The sequence below is a fragment of the Hirundo rustica genome, chromosome 6, assembly GCF_015227805.2.
Source record: "Hirundo rustica isolate bHirRus1 chromosome 6, bHirRus1.pri.v3, whole genome shotgun sequence".
In the NCBI taxonomy this organism is placed as follows: domain Eukaryota; kingdom Metazoa; phylum Chordata; class Aves; order Passeriformes; family Hirundinidae; genus Hirundo; species Hirundo rustica.
The window spans coordinates 53,800,453-53,819,879 of NC_053455.1; the positions used below are offsets into that span (position 1 = coordinate 53,800,453).

Genomic DNA, 19,427 nt, shown 5'->3' on the forward strand with positions numbered 1-19,427 from the left:
CAGGAGCAGTCTGAGAGTAATAGGCCAGTCCACGAAAAAACAAAAACCAAAACCAAAAATACACACACCCAAGCAAAACAAACCAAAAAACCCCACCAAACAACAACAAAACAAAAAAATAAAAAATGAAGGAAAATAATCAGTCTGGATGAACAGAAACCAAATGAAAGCATTAAAAACGCCTCTTTATTCACCAACAGACAAAGGAGGAATGTACTCAGCATTTCCACTTCCAAAGGTCTGAGGACAAAAGGCAGACTCTTCTCTCACCTGCAGCACAAAGCCACATAAATTGAGGAACACCACCTTTGTCCTTTTGTTTAGCATCATTACTGTGAACTATGCTTAAACGCAAAGAGGTTACCACAACCAGCCCACCTCAAGCACTGACAGGCCTAATGAGCGGCTAACATGACAAGAAGTCTTCCACCGTAACAAAGACAGGATCAGCTCAGACTGAGACATTGGCCCTTGCTCAAAATTTTCCCCTAACTGGAGGAGACTTCTCCAGAATCCCAATAGTCAGAGAACCTGGTTCTTAGTCAACTGGGTCTCTTTACAAAGTTAAACTGCAACTACTGAAACAAAGAAAAAACATATTTTTTTCCCTGCAAATTTAATTATAGAAGAAAGAGTTTGGGGAAATTATTTTTATGACATCCTGGACCAAGCAATAGACATGTGTGAGAAGGGGTGACAAATTTCAGGCAGAGGTACTTTCTGGGGTCCTTAATGGTATGTTGATGTGTTTTGCTGCTGTAGGGCTTCCCACTAACTTGCAGAGGTTGTCCCTCTATCATTACTGCATACAAAGGAGCCAGCACAGCCTGAGTTGGCAAGCCGTAAGAGAGTTAAATGCACACTGCACACCAATTAGAAAAACTCTACAGTTAAAATCAACTGCAGTTTCAAGGTAAAAAAAGAAAGAAGAGAAAAATAAATTTTATAAACCTCACTCATTCACACACTCACAGAAAAAGTTGAGTATACTCTTAGCACGGGGAATCCAGTCCCTCACACATTTCCATTCCCTGCCAGCATATTCACAGTAGCTTTCAATAAACATCTACACAAGTCACTGGAAGGCAAAAAAAAAAAAAAAAAAAAAAAAAATCTGTTTTCTTTCATACTATTACACAAAAATAACTGTCATCACAACCATCTTTGTGGTAGAAGTCTCCATATTTGCCTGCAGTGAAATCCGTCTGCAGCTGCCCTGTGGAAAAGACAGCCAATAATTGGCTTCTTTCACCTCTGTTAGCCACGAACAAAAGTGTCATTCAGCTCCCGAAAGGATAGAGGGCACCAATGGATGGTCAGCTCTCTGAGCCAATGGGCTAGAATAACAATAACCCTGTAGCATTTTCTTTTTCCTTTTGTTTAGTCTTTCAAAGCCCTTAATTAAGTCCCTCACAAAGCACCCCTACAGGCTTCTTTCAATGAGGCATTACACGCCTGTTTTCTTTTATTGAAAGAAGAGAAGTAACAGGGATTCCTGAAACACATTAAGCAGCACACACAATTTCCACGTACTCACAACCGAAATACTGTTACATTTTAGCTTTTAAATATTATCATCAATAACAAGAAGTTCAAGGTTAGTATGCTCACGCTTTGCTGTACATCCCTTACTAAATACAGGTAGTCATAAAACTAGCCTACCTCTAACAGCTCACTCAAACCCATCACAAGACAACAGCTCCCAAAATGAAAGCATGTGAAACAACACATGTTAATGAAACATCCCTGGTCATCCTGAAGCAGACAGCTGAGAAAGGACGGGGTACCGTCGACGGACCAGCATCATCTGAAAATAGAGCTGGCGAAGGTTAAAGTATAAATCCTGCTATGTAACTGGCCTCTCATACAATTAAATATCTACTTGTATTTAACATAATGAAGGTAATCTGTACTCCACTGTTTAGGACAAAACTGATGTAATACTGATGATTGTGTATTAAACAGGACATTTGAGGATTACATCTGCTTTTCAGCAGTGTAGGCGATTCTGTTTGACAGAAATGCTATAGAAACCTGTAATATTTAAGCCACAAACACAAAACAAAACAGTTTTAAGAAAACACCATTGAAATACCATCCTCATAGACCCAGGCTGGTTGGAGGAAACCTAGCCATCTAATCCCTTCCCACTCCAAACCAGTCAAAGCAGCAGACTAATGCAGACACTATTTTTTGGGAGGCATCCAATGCATGTGGTGAAGGGCTCAGGGGTGGGTAGGGAGTACCAGGTACAACCACCACTTAACAAAGCCATCCTCTGCCCAGCCATGGTCCAAGCCCTTCAGCGGCGCTGCTGCCTCACTCCATTATCCTGTAAATGGTTTGTCCTGTGAATACAAGCAGCTTCCACGCGGGAGACTGGTCCAGCCAGTCCAGCCAAAAACTACCAGAATCATTACCAGAGGATATTTTTCACATCAAGAACCACGGGCTGAAGTTCTGGTAATCTTTAAAACACCTTCTCCCTTGAAAGTAAACTGGAGTAGCCTTTTTGCAATTGACAGAAGCCCCCAAAACATGAAAAATGGACAAAACCACTTTTATTATAAACACCAATCTGAGTGAATGCAAAACGCAATGTTTTTAAATCCTCTCTACTCCACCTAGTATCAGGCAGACACTCTTTAACAAGCAACATATTCTATAAAGAAAACTGTGTGTCTAGGCATAAACTCGAATTTTGCAGCTTAGAAAAGAGAACGCTTTGGGGGTGACCTAATTGCAGCCTCCCAGTACCTGAAGGGAGCCTAAAAAAGAAATAGAGAGAGACTATTTAAAAGAGCTTGTAGTGGCAGAACAATGGGGAATGGCATCAAACTGAAAGACAGTAGCCTACATAAGATACTAGGAAGACATTCATTACTGTAAGGGTGGTGAGACACGGGAACAAGTTGCCCAGAGAAGCTGTGGGCGCTCCATCCCTGGAACATGCCTTGTTCAAGGCCAGGTTGGACGGGAGTCTGAGCAACACGATTTGGTGGAAGATGTCCCTGTCCATGGCAGGGGGGTTGGAACTAGGTGAGCTTTAGCCGCTTCCAACCCAAACCATTCTATGATTTTATGAAAAGGCAACTGTGTACAAATCAACATAGACATTTTTATTATTATTTTATTAATAGAATAAGATATTATTTTATTAATAATATTAATGTACATTTTTAAAATAAAAATCCAATAATAAAATACACCAAAGAGTCGGCTCCTTTTAACTCTGTTCACATAATCAAACAAGCAACTTTCCTTGGTAATCGAATAATACTCAGGGATTTTGCTTTTCAAAGGTAAGATGGCCTACTTAGGTATTATACACCAAAATCTCTTTCTAGTCTTACCTTAGACCACTGAATTAAGGCCACAATAAATAATACATGACAACCACCTGTCCTACATGGTGGTCCTGTTCCTTCCTCCTACAAGAAAACATGATATAATTATACAAAATATAAGGAGGAAAAAACCACAGCAATGTCTGCATGGCTTGGTCTGAAGGCCTAACTCCAAGCACAGATTTTTGGAAAGTCTATTTGCAAGTCTTTATCAGAATGTCTCATATCAATGACCTTAACAAGGGTCAACACTGATAAAGGAGGAATTTGCACTCACGGTCTGTTACACGATTGACAATTTCTGTGATTATTTACCACAGCAGTCCAGGATGAACTCTTCCCTAGCAGCAAAGAGCACGAAAAGTAATTTACATTCTAAAACCAAGCATGAAAGCTCATCCTAAGTGCATCCAATGCATCAGCTACAATCCAAATTTGCATCAAGCTGATAAAAATACTGCTAGAATATCTGATAAAACTGCAATATAATGTGAGAACATACCATATTGCAATATAATATTAAAAAGCATAACAAGACCCCATCCATCTTGTGAAACCCAAGGCTCACACAAGGGTGAGGCTTTGCCTCTCACTAGTTGCATGGCTCAGTGCCTAATGTGCTGCTGTCAAAAAACAAACAACCCTCCCCAACTAAACAACAACAAAAACAATACAAACAAATAAAAAAACCCCAAACCAACAAAAAACTACCTCCAAATGAACAGAAACCAAACAAAAACAACCAAGTAAACCAAGCAAATACAGCTATTAACTTAAACACGGGAAGTTTCATTGAGGTAGTGGCAAAAGGAAATATTTCTTTACATTGAGAGTCACAGAGCACTAAACGAGGCTGCCCAGGGAAGTCATTGAGTCTCCCTCTGGAGACATTCAAACCCCACCTGCACACATACCTGTGTCACCTGCTCCAGGCGACCCTGCCTTGGCAGGGGGTTAGACTGGATGGTCTCCAGAGGTCCCTCCAACCCTAACAATTCTGTGAAAAAAAAAAAATGGAACCAAACAAATGCCCTAAAACTACTCAGACATCAGAGGCACTCACAAACATGACTACTGGTTAGGAATTGCATTCCAAACTGGACAGTTGTGCTATTCAAATTTAGTGGGACAGTTCTGGACTTCTGGATTCTGCCCTCACATTAATAAAATTAGTAATATTTAGTATTGCTGACCCAACAATATAAGCCAAAAACTTAGTGTATTTTCTAATTTTTTAAGGAAAATGCATACAAACATGTGAAATGTTTCACAGAAACCCTCGACCAAAAAGAACTGATCATTTGCAACTATAAAAAAAGTGGTCAAAGAAGCACTTATTACTAGCAATTTTCTTGAAAAGGTTAAGTTATCTCTTCAGTTTAAATTTGTTTTCAGTATTTAAGTGACTACACCTATTTAAAACCAATCAGATTTTAATCACTAAACTGTCAAGAAAAAACCAGCTTACCTAATGCAAAGAGAACATTTCAAGTATTCGCATGAAAAACAAAGACTTATCACATTAACTACCTGGTCCATACTCTTTGCAACAGAGATTAAGGCTTGTCAACATTGATCATGTACAAAGAATCAATTTTTACACAAACACATCTAATTCATGTGTGATCGAAAAGCAAGCAACCCACAGAAAGCAATCAAGTAACCTGCATGTATTTCTAGCTTGCTTAGAGACAGAAATAGTACATTCATTTTCCCAGCAATATGCATTTGACAGATGAACTCCAACAAAAAAACCTGGCTTATGAACACTTGTCTCCTCGGTTATCTCCACATAACAAACATAGGCACAGTTTTACATCATCACTGCTATTCTATAGGCAAGGAAATACACTCCAGCTCTTACCTAAAGGCCACTGACCAATGTAAATTCACATTACAACAACTATAATGGATACAAGATGGACAAAACATATCCTTCTGCTCTATTACGAACATGATCTCGTTTGTCTTGGTCTTGCTTATTTTGAAGAAGTCTGGTTCCTTCTACCTTGAAAGACTGTGAATTTTACTGGATCAGTAAACCAAGACCAGTAAAACTCGCCATGCAGCTTGAAACCTGCTCCTAACACAGACACCTTTAAGCAATTGACACCCTGTTTCCTCATTACCAATTTAATCATTTACTTCCATTAACACACCCATTTTTCCAACTTATCACCAGCAAAACTATGAACATTAAGGAAAAAAAAATTAATGCCCTGAAAGTTCACTTCATGAAAAAGTTTCAATAGAAACTGGCGAACTATTTTTAATGCAACAAATGAAACAATGCTCTGCAATTACAGTGTCAGATTCCACAATAAATAACAACGTATCTTATATTCACTACCCAATGTGAAAAGTGTAAAGCAGATGCAGTGATTTACTTTAAATTTTAGTTGAGGGATAGGTGATCAGATTAGAGGTTTAAGAGACTACCTCAGGGAAAAAGGTGAGGAAACACGCAAAACATGATCACTTTTTGTCCGTTTTTGGGGAAAAAGAAAAGTATAATGAAGAAGACAATTTTATTTAAAAACATATATAACTGAAGTTAAAATAGTTTATTTTTTCCACATACACAAAGACAGCCAAATTTACAAATATTTATTGTGTCATTAACAGTAGAGTTAAACATTCCATCTTAATAAGAACATTAAATGTTGAAAGAGTCAAGCCAAATGGAAGCTTTTGCTGTTTTTTCATTATATTTACCACAGAATAGTTAAGATAAAAGGACTATTTATAATAAACATAGTACAGTGAAGCAACCCATCCCTGACATATCCGACTGCATTTTGTACAGCATATAGATTAATAAATGTTGCAAATGAAAACAGCTTTTAGAACTAATCCTGTACCACCCAGTTAAAAAACAAAAAAAAAAAGCTGTTCTAACTACCACTGAATTCCAATAAAAATGGTTTTAACGAAGAATGTATGCACTTTATCCCTGCTGGCCTTTACTATTTGTTTTTTCTTTCATCCTTACTATGTATTAAGAAGGTCATCATAGAAAGCAAACAGGATATAATCCTGAGAAATTTCCACAAGATGGGTTTCTCTGCTACCACAGGAGCAATCTGTCAGCATTGCATCACATTCATCTTATAAATACATTTTAATACTGTATGACTAAACAGCTGCCAGTAGAAAGAAATGGTTGAATTAATGTATGCTATTAGGCAACTTGAATGTCTTTTCCTTTGTACCTGCATTGCCCCAACAGAGTACTGAAGGGCAGTGTGAACTAGTGCTTTCCTGCTGAACTCAGGGCCTTTTGTTAAGGGAAAAATGTTTAGAGCTTGCTTATTCACTACATCTAGTAGTTTACTTTCTGCAAACTGAAACTTACCATGCTATTTAAAAGGTATAATTTATGTTTCCAAGACAGCTCCAGGCATTGCCTTGTTTGGAGCTGCTTATCAAGCAACTATGTTTCCCCAAACAAACTAATGTGCAGAAGGGTAAAGGGCAGTAAAGGTAATTATTGGAAGGAAATCTCTTCCTAGGCCTGGAAAGAGTAACTAAACCTGTGTGTGTAAATCACACGGGGAAGCAAACACTGAAATAACTGAGTGTAAGTGATACCAAGACCTATCTACAATCTTCTTGGAAAAAAAAAAAAACAAACAAACAAACCTTAAAGCAGGGATAATATAAAGTGGGATTGTGTAGGCAACATGAAGGCAATATCCCCAAACTTCACTCACAGTTCTCTGTATAAACGTTCACATTTTCCCTTACACAAACACACACACACTCCTTCACAGCAGAGAAAACCTTCAGTAACCCAGTAATGACTGTTCTGAAAAAAAAGCAGTTAAACTGCATTCTGCAGTCCTGGATTCAACAGAGTTTACTTGTTGCTCATTAATCTCACCACAGATGTTATCTTTTTAACAGCTAAAAAAAGCTCAAAATACGACCAAGATTTTCAATGTTTAAGATGACTCTTGTGTTTCATTCACCACCTTGTCTAAATGCATACAACATATGGCAATAAGTGTGTTGAGTTTTCAGTCTAGTCCTTCCCCAAAAGCCTTGGGCTCTTGTGTGAAAACAATGAAAGCTATTTGCACTGAAAAGCTGGTAAAGAAAAGCTGTAACAGAATCTCCTCCTTCTGAGCTGCACACCTGGAGAAAAGAGCCTTCCCAAGACATCAGCAGTGCACTGCTGCTGCTGACAAGATGGCAGCACAAAAGGGCCTGTTTGTGTTTTTAACTGCACATGCAGTGACTATTTGCTGAAGCTTCTTGGGTGATCTGCATACACTCTCTGAAATTATACTGTGTGTTAACTGCTTTTAAAATACAAAGCAAATATGGAGCACTATCCTGTGTTTCTAACATTCTATGCACTTCAGGGAGACCTAAACCAGACACCGACTATTTCATAGTGACAGGTTAAGAAGTAACCCCATTTAAGGCTATGCTTATATATTTGAGCTCCCAAAGAAGTCAAGCAAAATCTGTAACATTGACAGATCTTAAGGCTTTCCCAACAGTTTTGCAGATATGAATTGTTAAGATATCTGCTGTCAGCCTCAAAAGAAGCACTGTTCTGCTGCAAGAACCTGTCTCCTTTACCAACCTTTAAAATTTTGTAAGTCACTCAATTCTTTTGGCAAAGTCCTTAGACTAAGTTGCTAAGCCAGATATCTACATGTTCCTGCAGATTTCCAGTGATTTACAGCAGAGCTAAACAGAACTCACAGCTATCATACATAAAGCTTCTACTTCAACACAAACATGAGCAGGGCTCAAATCCCAAGGCAAGGTGCTACTACTCAATTGGTTTTCTTTCTTTAAATTAGAGATGCAAAAAGACTTGTAAGATTGAAAATGGTCATATGCAAAAGTACCTCTACACTTTGCCTGTTGATTCACACTGAGATTCGTAAGTTTTCTTAAGAAACTACTTTTCAGTTTGATAGTTCAAGGAAGGCACCAACAATTAAAGCTTACTCAGCACATGGGATGACAATAGGCACTACGTAATTCTTGTTCTTTTTCTCAGTAACAGCACAATGCAATTAATGTATCATCTTTTGAAAGAAGTGAATTTTTTGCAATAGGTACATATATCAAACACTGTAGAATCCTCAGTTTCTCCAGAATCTCTAAAGTGTCTCTCCTGATGGGCACTTGCAGGCCAGAGACGAAACAGAAGCAGCCTATTCCCATTGAAGATACCAAAGAACAAACTGGTGGGAAAGTCTATCTGCACAGTAAAGCGACCAACAATATCAATCTTGACCTTTTAAAGATACCATAAATCATGAGCACCAAATTCACTGAGGCATATTCAATAAAAAATGGCATGTGGGACAAATTCTTTTTAATGTTTACATTACTATTATGCTATTTCCTGTTCTTGATGGCATTGAATGAACCCAGACCAGGTGATGGACTTTGCCTGAAGGACATAGGGACTATATCTGGCGAGGCAAATACCGAGGGTATTTGAATATTTATCTGATGTTACAGGATTTCTCCCACTCATGCTATTATGGGAAAAAAAAATTTTTTTGTAAATGAAGATAAAATCACAGTGCAAGCAGCCCTACTCTTAAGCAGGATTTCAGATATATTATTGTTTTCATGCAAGTCTTTTTTGAATACATAGACTTGTTTTACTGGCATAATTACTCAGGAGGGTTGAAGAGTTTTAAGGAGGAAAAACCGGTCTTGCTGCAATACTGCAAAGTATTCTGCTGAAGAAGTAAACAACTGCCACTTATTCTCCCAAAACCAAATTAAATCCCTGCTTAATCCTCTTGAACACTGAGATACTGTACGTTTTGCTCTGAAAACTAGAGACCTGCCTTTGCAGTAAGCAGGTTAAAGAAAAACAACATGTAAATAAGATAGCTGAAAATTTTGAAAAAATGTCAAGCAAGAGCAAGTAAATTTTAAATAAATGATTGACCTGATATTGAAGAGATATAATGCCTCCAGCAAACACTTAGCCATAGTAACACAGAGCCAGCAGATTTGCCCTTGCAAAAGACAAGGATTTTCTACACCCAGCAAGACTCACACTAGGTTCTGTAAAATATTAACAGTTTGGTCAATATTAGCTCATACACTTCCATTGTGTTTTTTAACCCAAATGTTAAAATCAACAACAGTAAAAAATTACCAAGAGGCAGAAGCCTGTACAGGCCCAAATCATCAGTAACTATATTCTCAGAATAGGACTTTTTACAATGGACCATTTCCTTTTCTCTCCCCAGCTAATTCCAGGAAGGCCACCAAGACCCCAGGAGGACACCCAGCATGGTGAGTAATCCATGTCTCAAGAGAGCAGCTACTTTGAGTGAACCTGAAAATAAAGGAGATGAACAAGAAATGTGTATGTTGCTGCTGACAATGCCTTCGCAAAATTCCCTTAAAGAACGTGTAAGTCTGGCAACTATCTTCCACACAGTGCAGGCCTCTTTTCAGTAGGTTAAAGGGCTCCTAATTTGCAGGAGCAGCTCACTGAACTGCTGAGAGCACTACTACAGGCATGTCCCCCAGTCTGGGAAAGGTTTCCCCTAGTCAGAAAAACCAACATATTTCTAGGGCTTCCAACCATAGCACCTGAAAAAGATGACAACCTCTTCACAGCTTCTACATGCATGAATGAAGGTCAGATCAACCAGTTCTGCCACCAGGCATGTTTCCAGACAGAATGACCCATTGCACCAGAGAGGGAGGCCTGCACTCCAAAGTCACATGTTTCACAGTCTCTTCACTTTCCCAGATGAATAAACTACATCTGCTACTAATGGATCAGCACTTAGAAAACAGCAAGGAAACTTCTCAAGTAAGAGTTATTTTTAAAATAATATGAGACAAAGTTTTAAAAAAGGACAGTCAGGATATCCCTAATATCAAATTCTAGTAAGAAAGAAAGGACTGACACTATACACCACTGATTCCTTCTGACAAGAACAGTAAGCTTCCTCAAACATCCTCTCCTGACTTGCACTATCTCCTCTTCCAGCAACAGAAACAAACTGTCCTGCTTTCCTGCCACAACCCTAAGGCCTGCAGGAAAAACAAATTCTCACTTTACAAGCTAACACACTGCCATGTCCTGCTTGGATAGCAGGGAACAGCGGGTGCCATTTTGCGCTCTGAAAGGGGAAGCAGTGGGCACAGGAGAAACCAACCCCAGGTACATCTCAGCAGGACCTACATCTGCGCCAATGTCTTTCGCATCTACTGAACACCGAATACCAATCACCACAGTGCCCAAACAGTTGAGAAAAAGCACTGTACAGTATCACATACAAAAGAATGAAATGCACCCACAGCAAACTATACTGCATGGTCTCTGCAATACTTCTGCAATACATTGCATTACTGCAGTGCCACAAGAGCATTGTTCTACATCTGGAGTTCTTGTGCCACCACAAAACAGTGCCAGGCAAAGCACAGCAGGTTCAGCAAGGGCATTTTGATTGCTCACAGCAAACCTTATGGCTAGCTTACCAGTCAGCCATGAAGTCTGAACACCCCAGCCCCATGCCCTCACAGCCCTATACACTGCTTTCAAAGATGGGAATGAAATATTCCATATGTTTCCAAGGTCAGTGACATGCCTATTGAAAGCACAGCCATGCTGCTCTCCCCACTGGGGCACTGGGTCAAGCTATTAATCTCTAACTATGCAGATGTCAAAAAGGTAATGGCAGAACTCCCAAATTAAAACAAATTTTCCGAGAGTAACCTTATAAAATATACAACTGCACCTGTGGCATTATTAAGCTAAATGAAACAGGTTAAGTTCTTCCCTGTATATCTCTGAAATTGCAAATTCATTTATGATTCACTACTAATCATATAACCATATAAAAGTCCAGACACAATTGCTTAAGTTTTAGGATGAAAAAAGTCCTTGCAAGACCTATAATTTCACCACAATTGGTTAGAGAGAGAAAAAGAAGAGGCATATCACTTAAAAAAAAAAAAAAAAAAAAAAAAAAAAAAAAAAAAAAAAAAAAAAAAGCCTTTGTATTTCAGTAAGAAAATCATCATGAGAGCTGCAAAGACAGCTGTTTACTCTGCAAGGACCTGACTTCTGAGGGTGCTCTCCACAGTCCTCTCAACAATTTCACCTGACTTGGGATTTTTCTTCGTTTTGGTGGGGTTTTTTTTCAAGGCAAATAATTAGCACTTGCTCTCTTGGAAAGATGATCTTTCTTTCTGCCCCAGAGACAAAAACTTCTGGGCAACTTCAATCCTGTCTTCCAGAACAGAATGATAAGAGGCTCCTCCTTCATTTTTAATACAAAGTCTGCAGGAATCAGTTACATTTGGGAAAAAAAAAGTGATTTTGCAACAATTTTCCTAATCCTAAGGAAGAAGTTATCTTTTATAACTTTTAAACTTTCATTTTGATTTTAGATCAAAAACAAAACTAAAAAAAAAAAAAAAAAAAAAATCAGACTCAGAAATTACTTCAGGAGTATCTTCACCGTGCAAAATCTTGAGGCTGAGAGTTGTCAAAAGTCACTAACCACTGTCATAATTACCTAAAGGTGACTAAGTTATAAAGGAAGATTTTTAGTTACATGTGTTTATCAATATTAGATTTGAACATCAACAAAAAACCTCAATACTGATGCACACTAAACGTCAAATTTCAGCAACAAATCTTAGATATTTTAAAGTTATCTGACATTGTACAAACATCTGAATACATTTAAAACTGCTATGACTTTAAAAACACAAGAAATTTTTTCAATTATGAAGAAGAAAGTCTTATCTTCCACACACTCATTACCTCAAATGTATCTCTAATGAATTGCACTCATCATATATAAATGCAAAAAATACACAATGAAAACCTAAGGAATTAACTTTTATTTCTGGTATGGAGACCATTCCTCCTTTGAGAAGACAGCAAATAAAACAAAATATATTTCATAATATACCTTTTAGTAGGCTTAACAAAACTACTGTTCAAAACTTAGCCAAAGTTTTACTAACTCCAAAACATTCCGCATGACTGAAACAAGCCATGAAAGAAAAATATTACCTCCTTTTAACTCAGTAAATAACAAATATAAAAAACACATGGGGAAAAAGAGGCTGACAGAAATTTCTCAAGTGATATTTATTCTTATTTCTCAAAATCAAACATATCCCTCACAAATGTCAGACCTCAATCCACCAGGGAATATATATCAACATCATCTGTTCAAAAATAGCTATCTATATTTTTAAAAACATGTTATCATATTGGCAGACATTATGCATAATGCCATCAGCTGGCTATTACCCATTCAAATTCAACAGCAGTTTTCAGACACCAACTTTAAACTGTTATTTTCGAGATCACTACAATCCTCTCTGTGGTTTTGTAAGGGATGTATAATATCACAGTGCCTTCAAAATCGTGGTGCAGCTGAAATAAAGATTTCCCTTACTCCTTCAGTGACAGGAGTATGTCTATGGGAAGTGGAAAGTGTTGACCTTGTCACAATCCTGTAACAATTAAGTAATTAGAGTAAAATAAAATGGATTCTGCTATGTCAAGTATGCATTTTAAAACAAAAGACATACCACTTGAAAATATTGGAAACTTTCAACTCCAATAAAACTCATTGACAGGAACAGCAACTTAAAAAAAAAAGTCAAAAAAGTCAGTCATTTTGCAGGTACATCACAGGCCATTTTTTCATTATTTAATTATACTTTCCAGGTACCCTTTTATCTGCTGCTGCATGTTTCCAATTTGGACATATCACCTTTATTTGGAACAAAAGTGAATGAATCTGGACCTGACTTTGAAAGAAAAGCCCTTAGACATATTTGTAGAGATGACAGTATTTATATAGTAACACCAAGATCCCCCTCTCCTCTTTGTGAGCTCCTGTGACAACCATCACTGCACACAATTCCACACCAACAAAACCAGTTGCCCACCTACCTGCAAAGGAAGTATCAACAGCTACCTCCACTTTTTCAGCAGGGTTGTGCAGGGCAAGCTAGTGGTGGAAATGCACTGAGAACCAACATCACATGACCAGAAATCTATTTTCAAACCAAGGTTTGAGAACATCTTATCAGAAACTGCAACAGTACCTGAGAGGCAGGTATGAAAAAACTACAGAAGAATATTTCTCTAGCAAAATCCCAGCTTACTGCTGAAGCAAACAGTGACTCTACCAGGTGGATAGGATGGCCAGGGACCTCTAATCCATGACATACTATTCATATCCCTGTAAGCAAAGGTCCAGTAACATTTAAAATGCTGTTGCTTCCGTTTACAAGTTTCTTCAAATATGAATGGCTGCTTCTGCTCTCATGTACCTTCACCTACCTTTGTCTCCTATTGCTAAGATCATACAAATCTCTCTAATTCTTCCTCAAGCTATTCCTGACTTTCTGCTTCTTCCATAAAGAGACCCAAAAACACAGTTTGGCAGCACACAGCTGCTGCCTGAAACACACTGACGCCTTAACAGAGTAACTGCTGGCCATGAAGTTTCATGCAGTCTTGCTGATGTGAACCAGTCCCATCCATTTCACTCCCTTGCTTGTTTGTAAAACAAGGAGCAGGCAAACCTGGGCTGTTGGCAAATCCCCGAGAATATAAACAGAACATCAACTCCTACCCATTCCCAAAAAGAGGATCATCTTCAGGAATTAGCTTTTAGGAAAAGTGCAAGGGTGGCTGAGAGGAAGATCTCTGACATTCAGAGATACTCCCAGTGCCCCACAGCTACCATGCTCTCTAAACTGTGATATGGGTGCTCAGCCCTTCGGAAATCTAGGCCAGTAATTTTCTCTGAGTAAATAAGAGCTTGTGCGCTGCAAAAATTGCTGGCTTGGATGTAGACTACAAAACAAACAAAGATCCTTGCAGAGGAGGTTTTTTTAGTTTTGTTTTGGTTTTTAGTCCTTATATTACAGCTTCCATATATTCCCTCTCAAGTAGATAGCTACTAGCAAATTCCTCTCAAGAACTGAAATGGTAATTATTTACTAGCATAAACTTGCTTTACACTTAAGCCCAACTTTATTCCATGTTGCAGACTTATCTTAGTATTTATTCCCCCAAATCACACTTACAAGCCTCTGCCAGTAAGCATCAAACAAGAAATTACATATCACTGATACAAATGAGCTCAGTGTACAAAATAAATGCCAAATACCTGAGAATTACATGCTATGGCAGAACGTTGGGGTTTGGGGAGGAGGGATAAAAAGTAAAGAGGAAAACACCAAATTTGATACCAACAAAAACATTAAAAAGGCAAAAATATTTAATAAAACTCTGAAACACCAAGAGTTTCATTTTGTGTACATTACCTAAAAGCATCTACTTTTTTAAAAGACTGATAGATAAATTGGCCAGCTGAAAATGAAGATACAGACTCCAATCCTTGGGTGATATAAGCCAGAAAGTCTGTTGCCAGAATCACTGAATGTTCACCAAATAGAACTATTCCTCCTGTTTGTGGGATTTCACTGTACAGATCTAACAACATTTCTGCTGACTTACAGGAATATTCAAATTGAAATGACATGAACGTGTCTCTCTAAAAGAAGTATGGAATTATTACTTGCCATCACATCACCAGTATGTAGCACAGGCAAGTGAAAAACTAAATGGTCTACCTGTAAAACCTTCAAACCTCTAATTAGATAAGGCTTTTCTATCTCAGGAGAATTGCAATTATGCTACATTTTCCAGACTCTAGGTCACATCTGGACATCTTCACTTTTCTCCCTAACAACTCTACCAGACAGCATTAACAAAACTCAGCTGGGTCCTTACTGTATTTAGATATCTGACCATAGTAGTACACTAAAAATATCTCTTTGTATCAGACGTATCAGAAGAAGATGCCACACACCTCCCTACTACATTTTATCACCATTTTACAAAAAAAATAACATAGATTTAAAAAAAAAAAAAAAAAAAAAAAAAAAAAAAAGGCAGCTCTGCTTAGTCCAAACAGAACCACATCATTTTGCCATTTATACATAAGTAGAGCAAGGCATCTCACTCAATCCTGAGAGCATGTAGGTAATTCCAGATAGCATGTATACCAAAATACAGATCATCACCTCTCTGTGATTACTGAAGCAACCTGTAGTAAAAAACAGGTGAAAAAAAGGACCTTAACTGCTACATCTTGACCTCATAAAGCAAGTGCATAACAGCACACAGAAATACAGCACTATTAGGTTAAATGAGCAATAAAACCCAAAAGACCAAGATGACAATTTCATCCTGAAGGTCTATCCCCTAGTCTAGAGCAGCCAGAAGTCCCCACCTTTCACAACTCAAAGAAAGTAAAATCAAAGTAAGGGACCCTACCATTCCCTGAAAATATGAGAAGCACTACAATGAAAACTATCTGTGTTGTTTTCTTACTTCAAGTGCCTAAAATATAATAGCAGGCATTGAGAAGGGGCTATATTCCTTATGGTTGTCAGGCAAGACTGAAGTCAGCTAGGCCCACAGAAGATCCTTCCAAAAGTAATTATCTAGAATTACTTGCTTTTAATCTCCTGCACAAGGACTCAATCAAGTATTAAACCCTGCAAACTGGAACTTGAGTTCTCAAACTCACATGCATGAGAAGCAGAAGCACATGTATGCCTTAACACAATTTCCTCTCAATAGCATGAAGTTTTCTAGAGCATAGCCTGTGAAACATCATAGCAAAAAACAGGAGCATACAGCATTGAAAAAGAAAACAAAACATTTTTATATTCTAGCACAGGCACCACTTGCACAGACAACAGTTATTTTGAAAGCAAGCAAACTGAGCCTTCGTAAACAGAAAAACTGGCAGATGGCAATTAAGAGTTACATAAACACCTACCTAAATTATACAGAACAAAGGGTTGCCTACAGTAAAAGTATCAAGCAATTATCCTTGATCATGTCATCCCAACTCCCTCTGAGTTCCTCCCCATCCATCCCATCCCCTCAGAAAGTTCAGATCTAGTGCTGTCACCTGTCTTTTCTGACTTGTACATCTCCCAACAATCTCTTCACTGAGATGACGGCAGTTGGGACAGCTTTATTCAAATTCTATCTCTCAAAGGTCACCAATGACTCAGAAGTAGTGACCAGATACTCCCTCTTTTCAAGCTGCTCAGTCTGACAGAATTACCCTCAAGAGACCTCACCATACTTTGGTAATCATATAATGCCCCCACTGTCACACCAGCCCCTCTCTCCCTTCTTTCAAACCACCACCGTAAGCAAGAAACAAGCAGGGGATCAGTCAAGTGCTAATAAAGAGAAATAAGGAATGCAAAGGGTATTCTGTAAGGATATGCCTTTAAGGCTCTACAGAGCATCTCCCCCCCCACCCCCAACCATTCATGGCAGCACCTGGGAAGTTAAACTAAATGATCAGACTTAATACAAAGAAATTAAGACTTCAGGAAAACAGAACCAGTAAAAATTAAATAGCAGGTTCCTTCCATAATTCTAAACTGCCTTGGAACTCATTCACTGCTAACTTCGTGAGCAACTTTTCTTCAGTTGCTCGCTCTCTCATGGCCAAAGCAAAAATCTAGGCACACCTTTGCTTTAGTATCACAGAACGTCACTTTTAACACTCTTTCAGCCATCTCCTCTATGCTACAGGGCCTCTGCTGCCATGGCTATAACCAAAAACTAGCCCTATAGCAATGCTAAGGGGCTTTCCTGACACCATTAAGGTGCCTGACATAGAGCACAGGAAAGTTTTCTTCTCTTCGCATAGCTAAGGTGCTTTGCCATGAGACAAACATGTCATGTAGGAGTGTGATTTTATTTTCGTATCTTCTTCTTCCATACTAACCAACTCTGGCAAAACTATACATTGTCCAGTTCAAGCAGGTCAGAAGTTAGTTTTTATTGCCTCCAAAACTGTTTTCTACATACCCTAAACTTCTAGAGGCCTCACTACAAGAGAGACTAGTTAAACTCAGAAGTACCAAGAAGTCATCAACTTTTTTCCTTCTGTAAATAAGGAAGCAGGAACTATACACAAACAGGGATCAAGAGTATCCTCCACTGCCACAGCAGCAGATAGAGCCTTCTCAAGTTCAAGAGAGTTTCTTCTCAAGTTTTAAGAACATAAAATCAAAAGCTACAAAACTCATTCCAAAGCACATGCAAGCATGTGCAGGTCTCCTCTCACTTTTGGCATGTCACATTGTATGTGAAATTTACCTGCATAGTAAGGAGAAACTTACAAACTGAAACTCTTTGGCAGTCTTATCTCTGATTGATGTCGGCTATGGCACTTTGTGCCGATCGGACAACTTATGCTGTGTTGCACTCAGATGTACCAGTCCATTTTATAAGACAGACAATGTAGGAGCCATAAAATCTTCTGCTTAAATGCAGCTTTTATCAGAGAGACTTTAAGCACTTTATTAATTTGGATAATTTCCCTGTTTCATCTGTGGAAGAGAGAGAAGACTGTTTAGCAGTAAGTCCAAGGATTCACGATGGCAGCGTCTAACTCTCTACCCCAAACACTCAGAAACCACAATTTCTGCCACAGGAAAAACATCATCAAGTGAGGTCCCACTTAACACCTTATGAGCACAAAAAAGGAACAAAATATTTAAGCACAGGTAGCAACTGAGACCTACAACTTCGACCATTCATCAAATAACACATGGAAAAAAAAGGCCCAGTAATCTTTCTCCACCCAGCCTCAACAATTAGAAGAAGCAATCCAAATATGTAGGAGAAATTGGCAACCTCCTCAGTAAACTAAACATCCAATAACTAAGAATCAGACTCCCTCTGCATATTAAGTGTAAGCAAACAAAGAGAAAAAAAGTGCAATTTTCGAAGGCATATGCCACTGTTGTATTCTGACAAAAGAGCAATTAATACCGATCTAAAACAACGCACCATCATTTGCTGTAGTGTGCCGTGTTTTATGTTGTAAACACGACAAAGCTTTAGTAATACCAGACTTGACCACTGGCCCATACTAGACCTTGCTCCACCCTGTGAAATCTGCGCTGAGAAGCGGGGCAAGACTGACAGGTTTTATTGTGAAACTTAACAGGTTTGTGGATTAGCAAAGCTACCGTATTGAAAGCTGCAAATCCCTCCTCCGTCATGTCTCTACAGAACAGTGCTCATTCCTCAATTAAAATTTTATTATTAAAGTTACCAAAACTCCACACAAGATCTACCAGTTTCTGCCTGCTTTACAACATTATCACAGAATACAGAATAAAATGTTTTAAAAATTTATGTTTTTCTTCATTCACGAGCAAAACTCGATGAACCTTCGATGCCTGGTTATTCTGGTTTTTTCCAAGGTTCCCGAAGACTTACGCGTTCCTCGGACTGAAAATGCCTTAACTTTTGGGAGAAAACTGGCTAGCCTGGCAACTGGTTTCTAGAGAAAAACTAGGAGAAAGGCGATTCAGGGCGAGGACGTCACGCTGAGGCACACACGTAAGGGCAGCAGCTCCCCCCGGCTCAGGACGGCACCGGGATCGACTCGGGCCCCACCGAACCACCCTTTCGCTGCCACAGGATCCGAGTAGCTTCCTCCCAGCCTTTTAAACCTCCAAGGCCAATCTCTTCGGGGTCGGCCGCCTCACGTCCGCCCACCGAAACCCCGGGGTGCCGCTTCAGGCCCTGCCAAGCTCACCTGGCCCAGAAACGCCGGGCCCTGAGTGCGGCCCGGAGGCCCCACCGCGGGCTCGGCCGGGGGAGCGCGGCGGCCCCGGAGTCGGCCGCGTTAGACCCGCAAAAACAACAACCACATACACACAACTGCCGGGGGTACCCGCCGCAGCTACCTGCCCACCCGCCCTCCAGCCCGGCCCACGCCCCGACTCACAGGGCGTGCGTGAAAGCGCTGAGTCCCGGAGGCACGGCCGCAAGCCCCCGCCCGGAGCAGTCCACGCCGCGGTCGCCGTCGCAGCTGCAGGGGGCCGGGCAGGGCGGGGGTGACGCTCCGCCGCTGTGTCTGGCCCAGCTCCCCAGGCCCCAGGCGACGAGGCCAAGCAGAGCGAGGCACCGCATCGCCGACCTCGCCGGCCGCCCAGCGCCCCCAGCCCGGCTCGGCCTGCGGCTCTCCCCTGGCGCCC

The 19,427-nt window shown here is 39.6% G+C and overlaps 1 protein-coding gene across 1 annotated transcript in view; it reads right to left on the reverse strand.

The window, feature by feature from the left end:
- Positions 1-19,362, reverse strand: part of LGR4 (leucine rich repeat containing G protein-coupled receptor 4) — a 72,977-nt gene extending 53,615 nt beyond the window's left edge. Inside the window, exon 1 of the mRNA XM_040067009.1 lies at positions 19,178-19,362. Within this exon, the coding sequence (XP_039922943.1) occupies positions 19,178-19,362 (185 nt within the window). The remainder of the gene's footprint in view (positions 1-19,177) is intronic.
- Between the last annotated feature and the right edge of the window lie 65 nt (positions 19,363-19,427).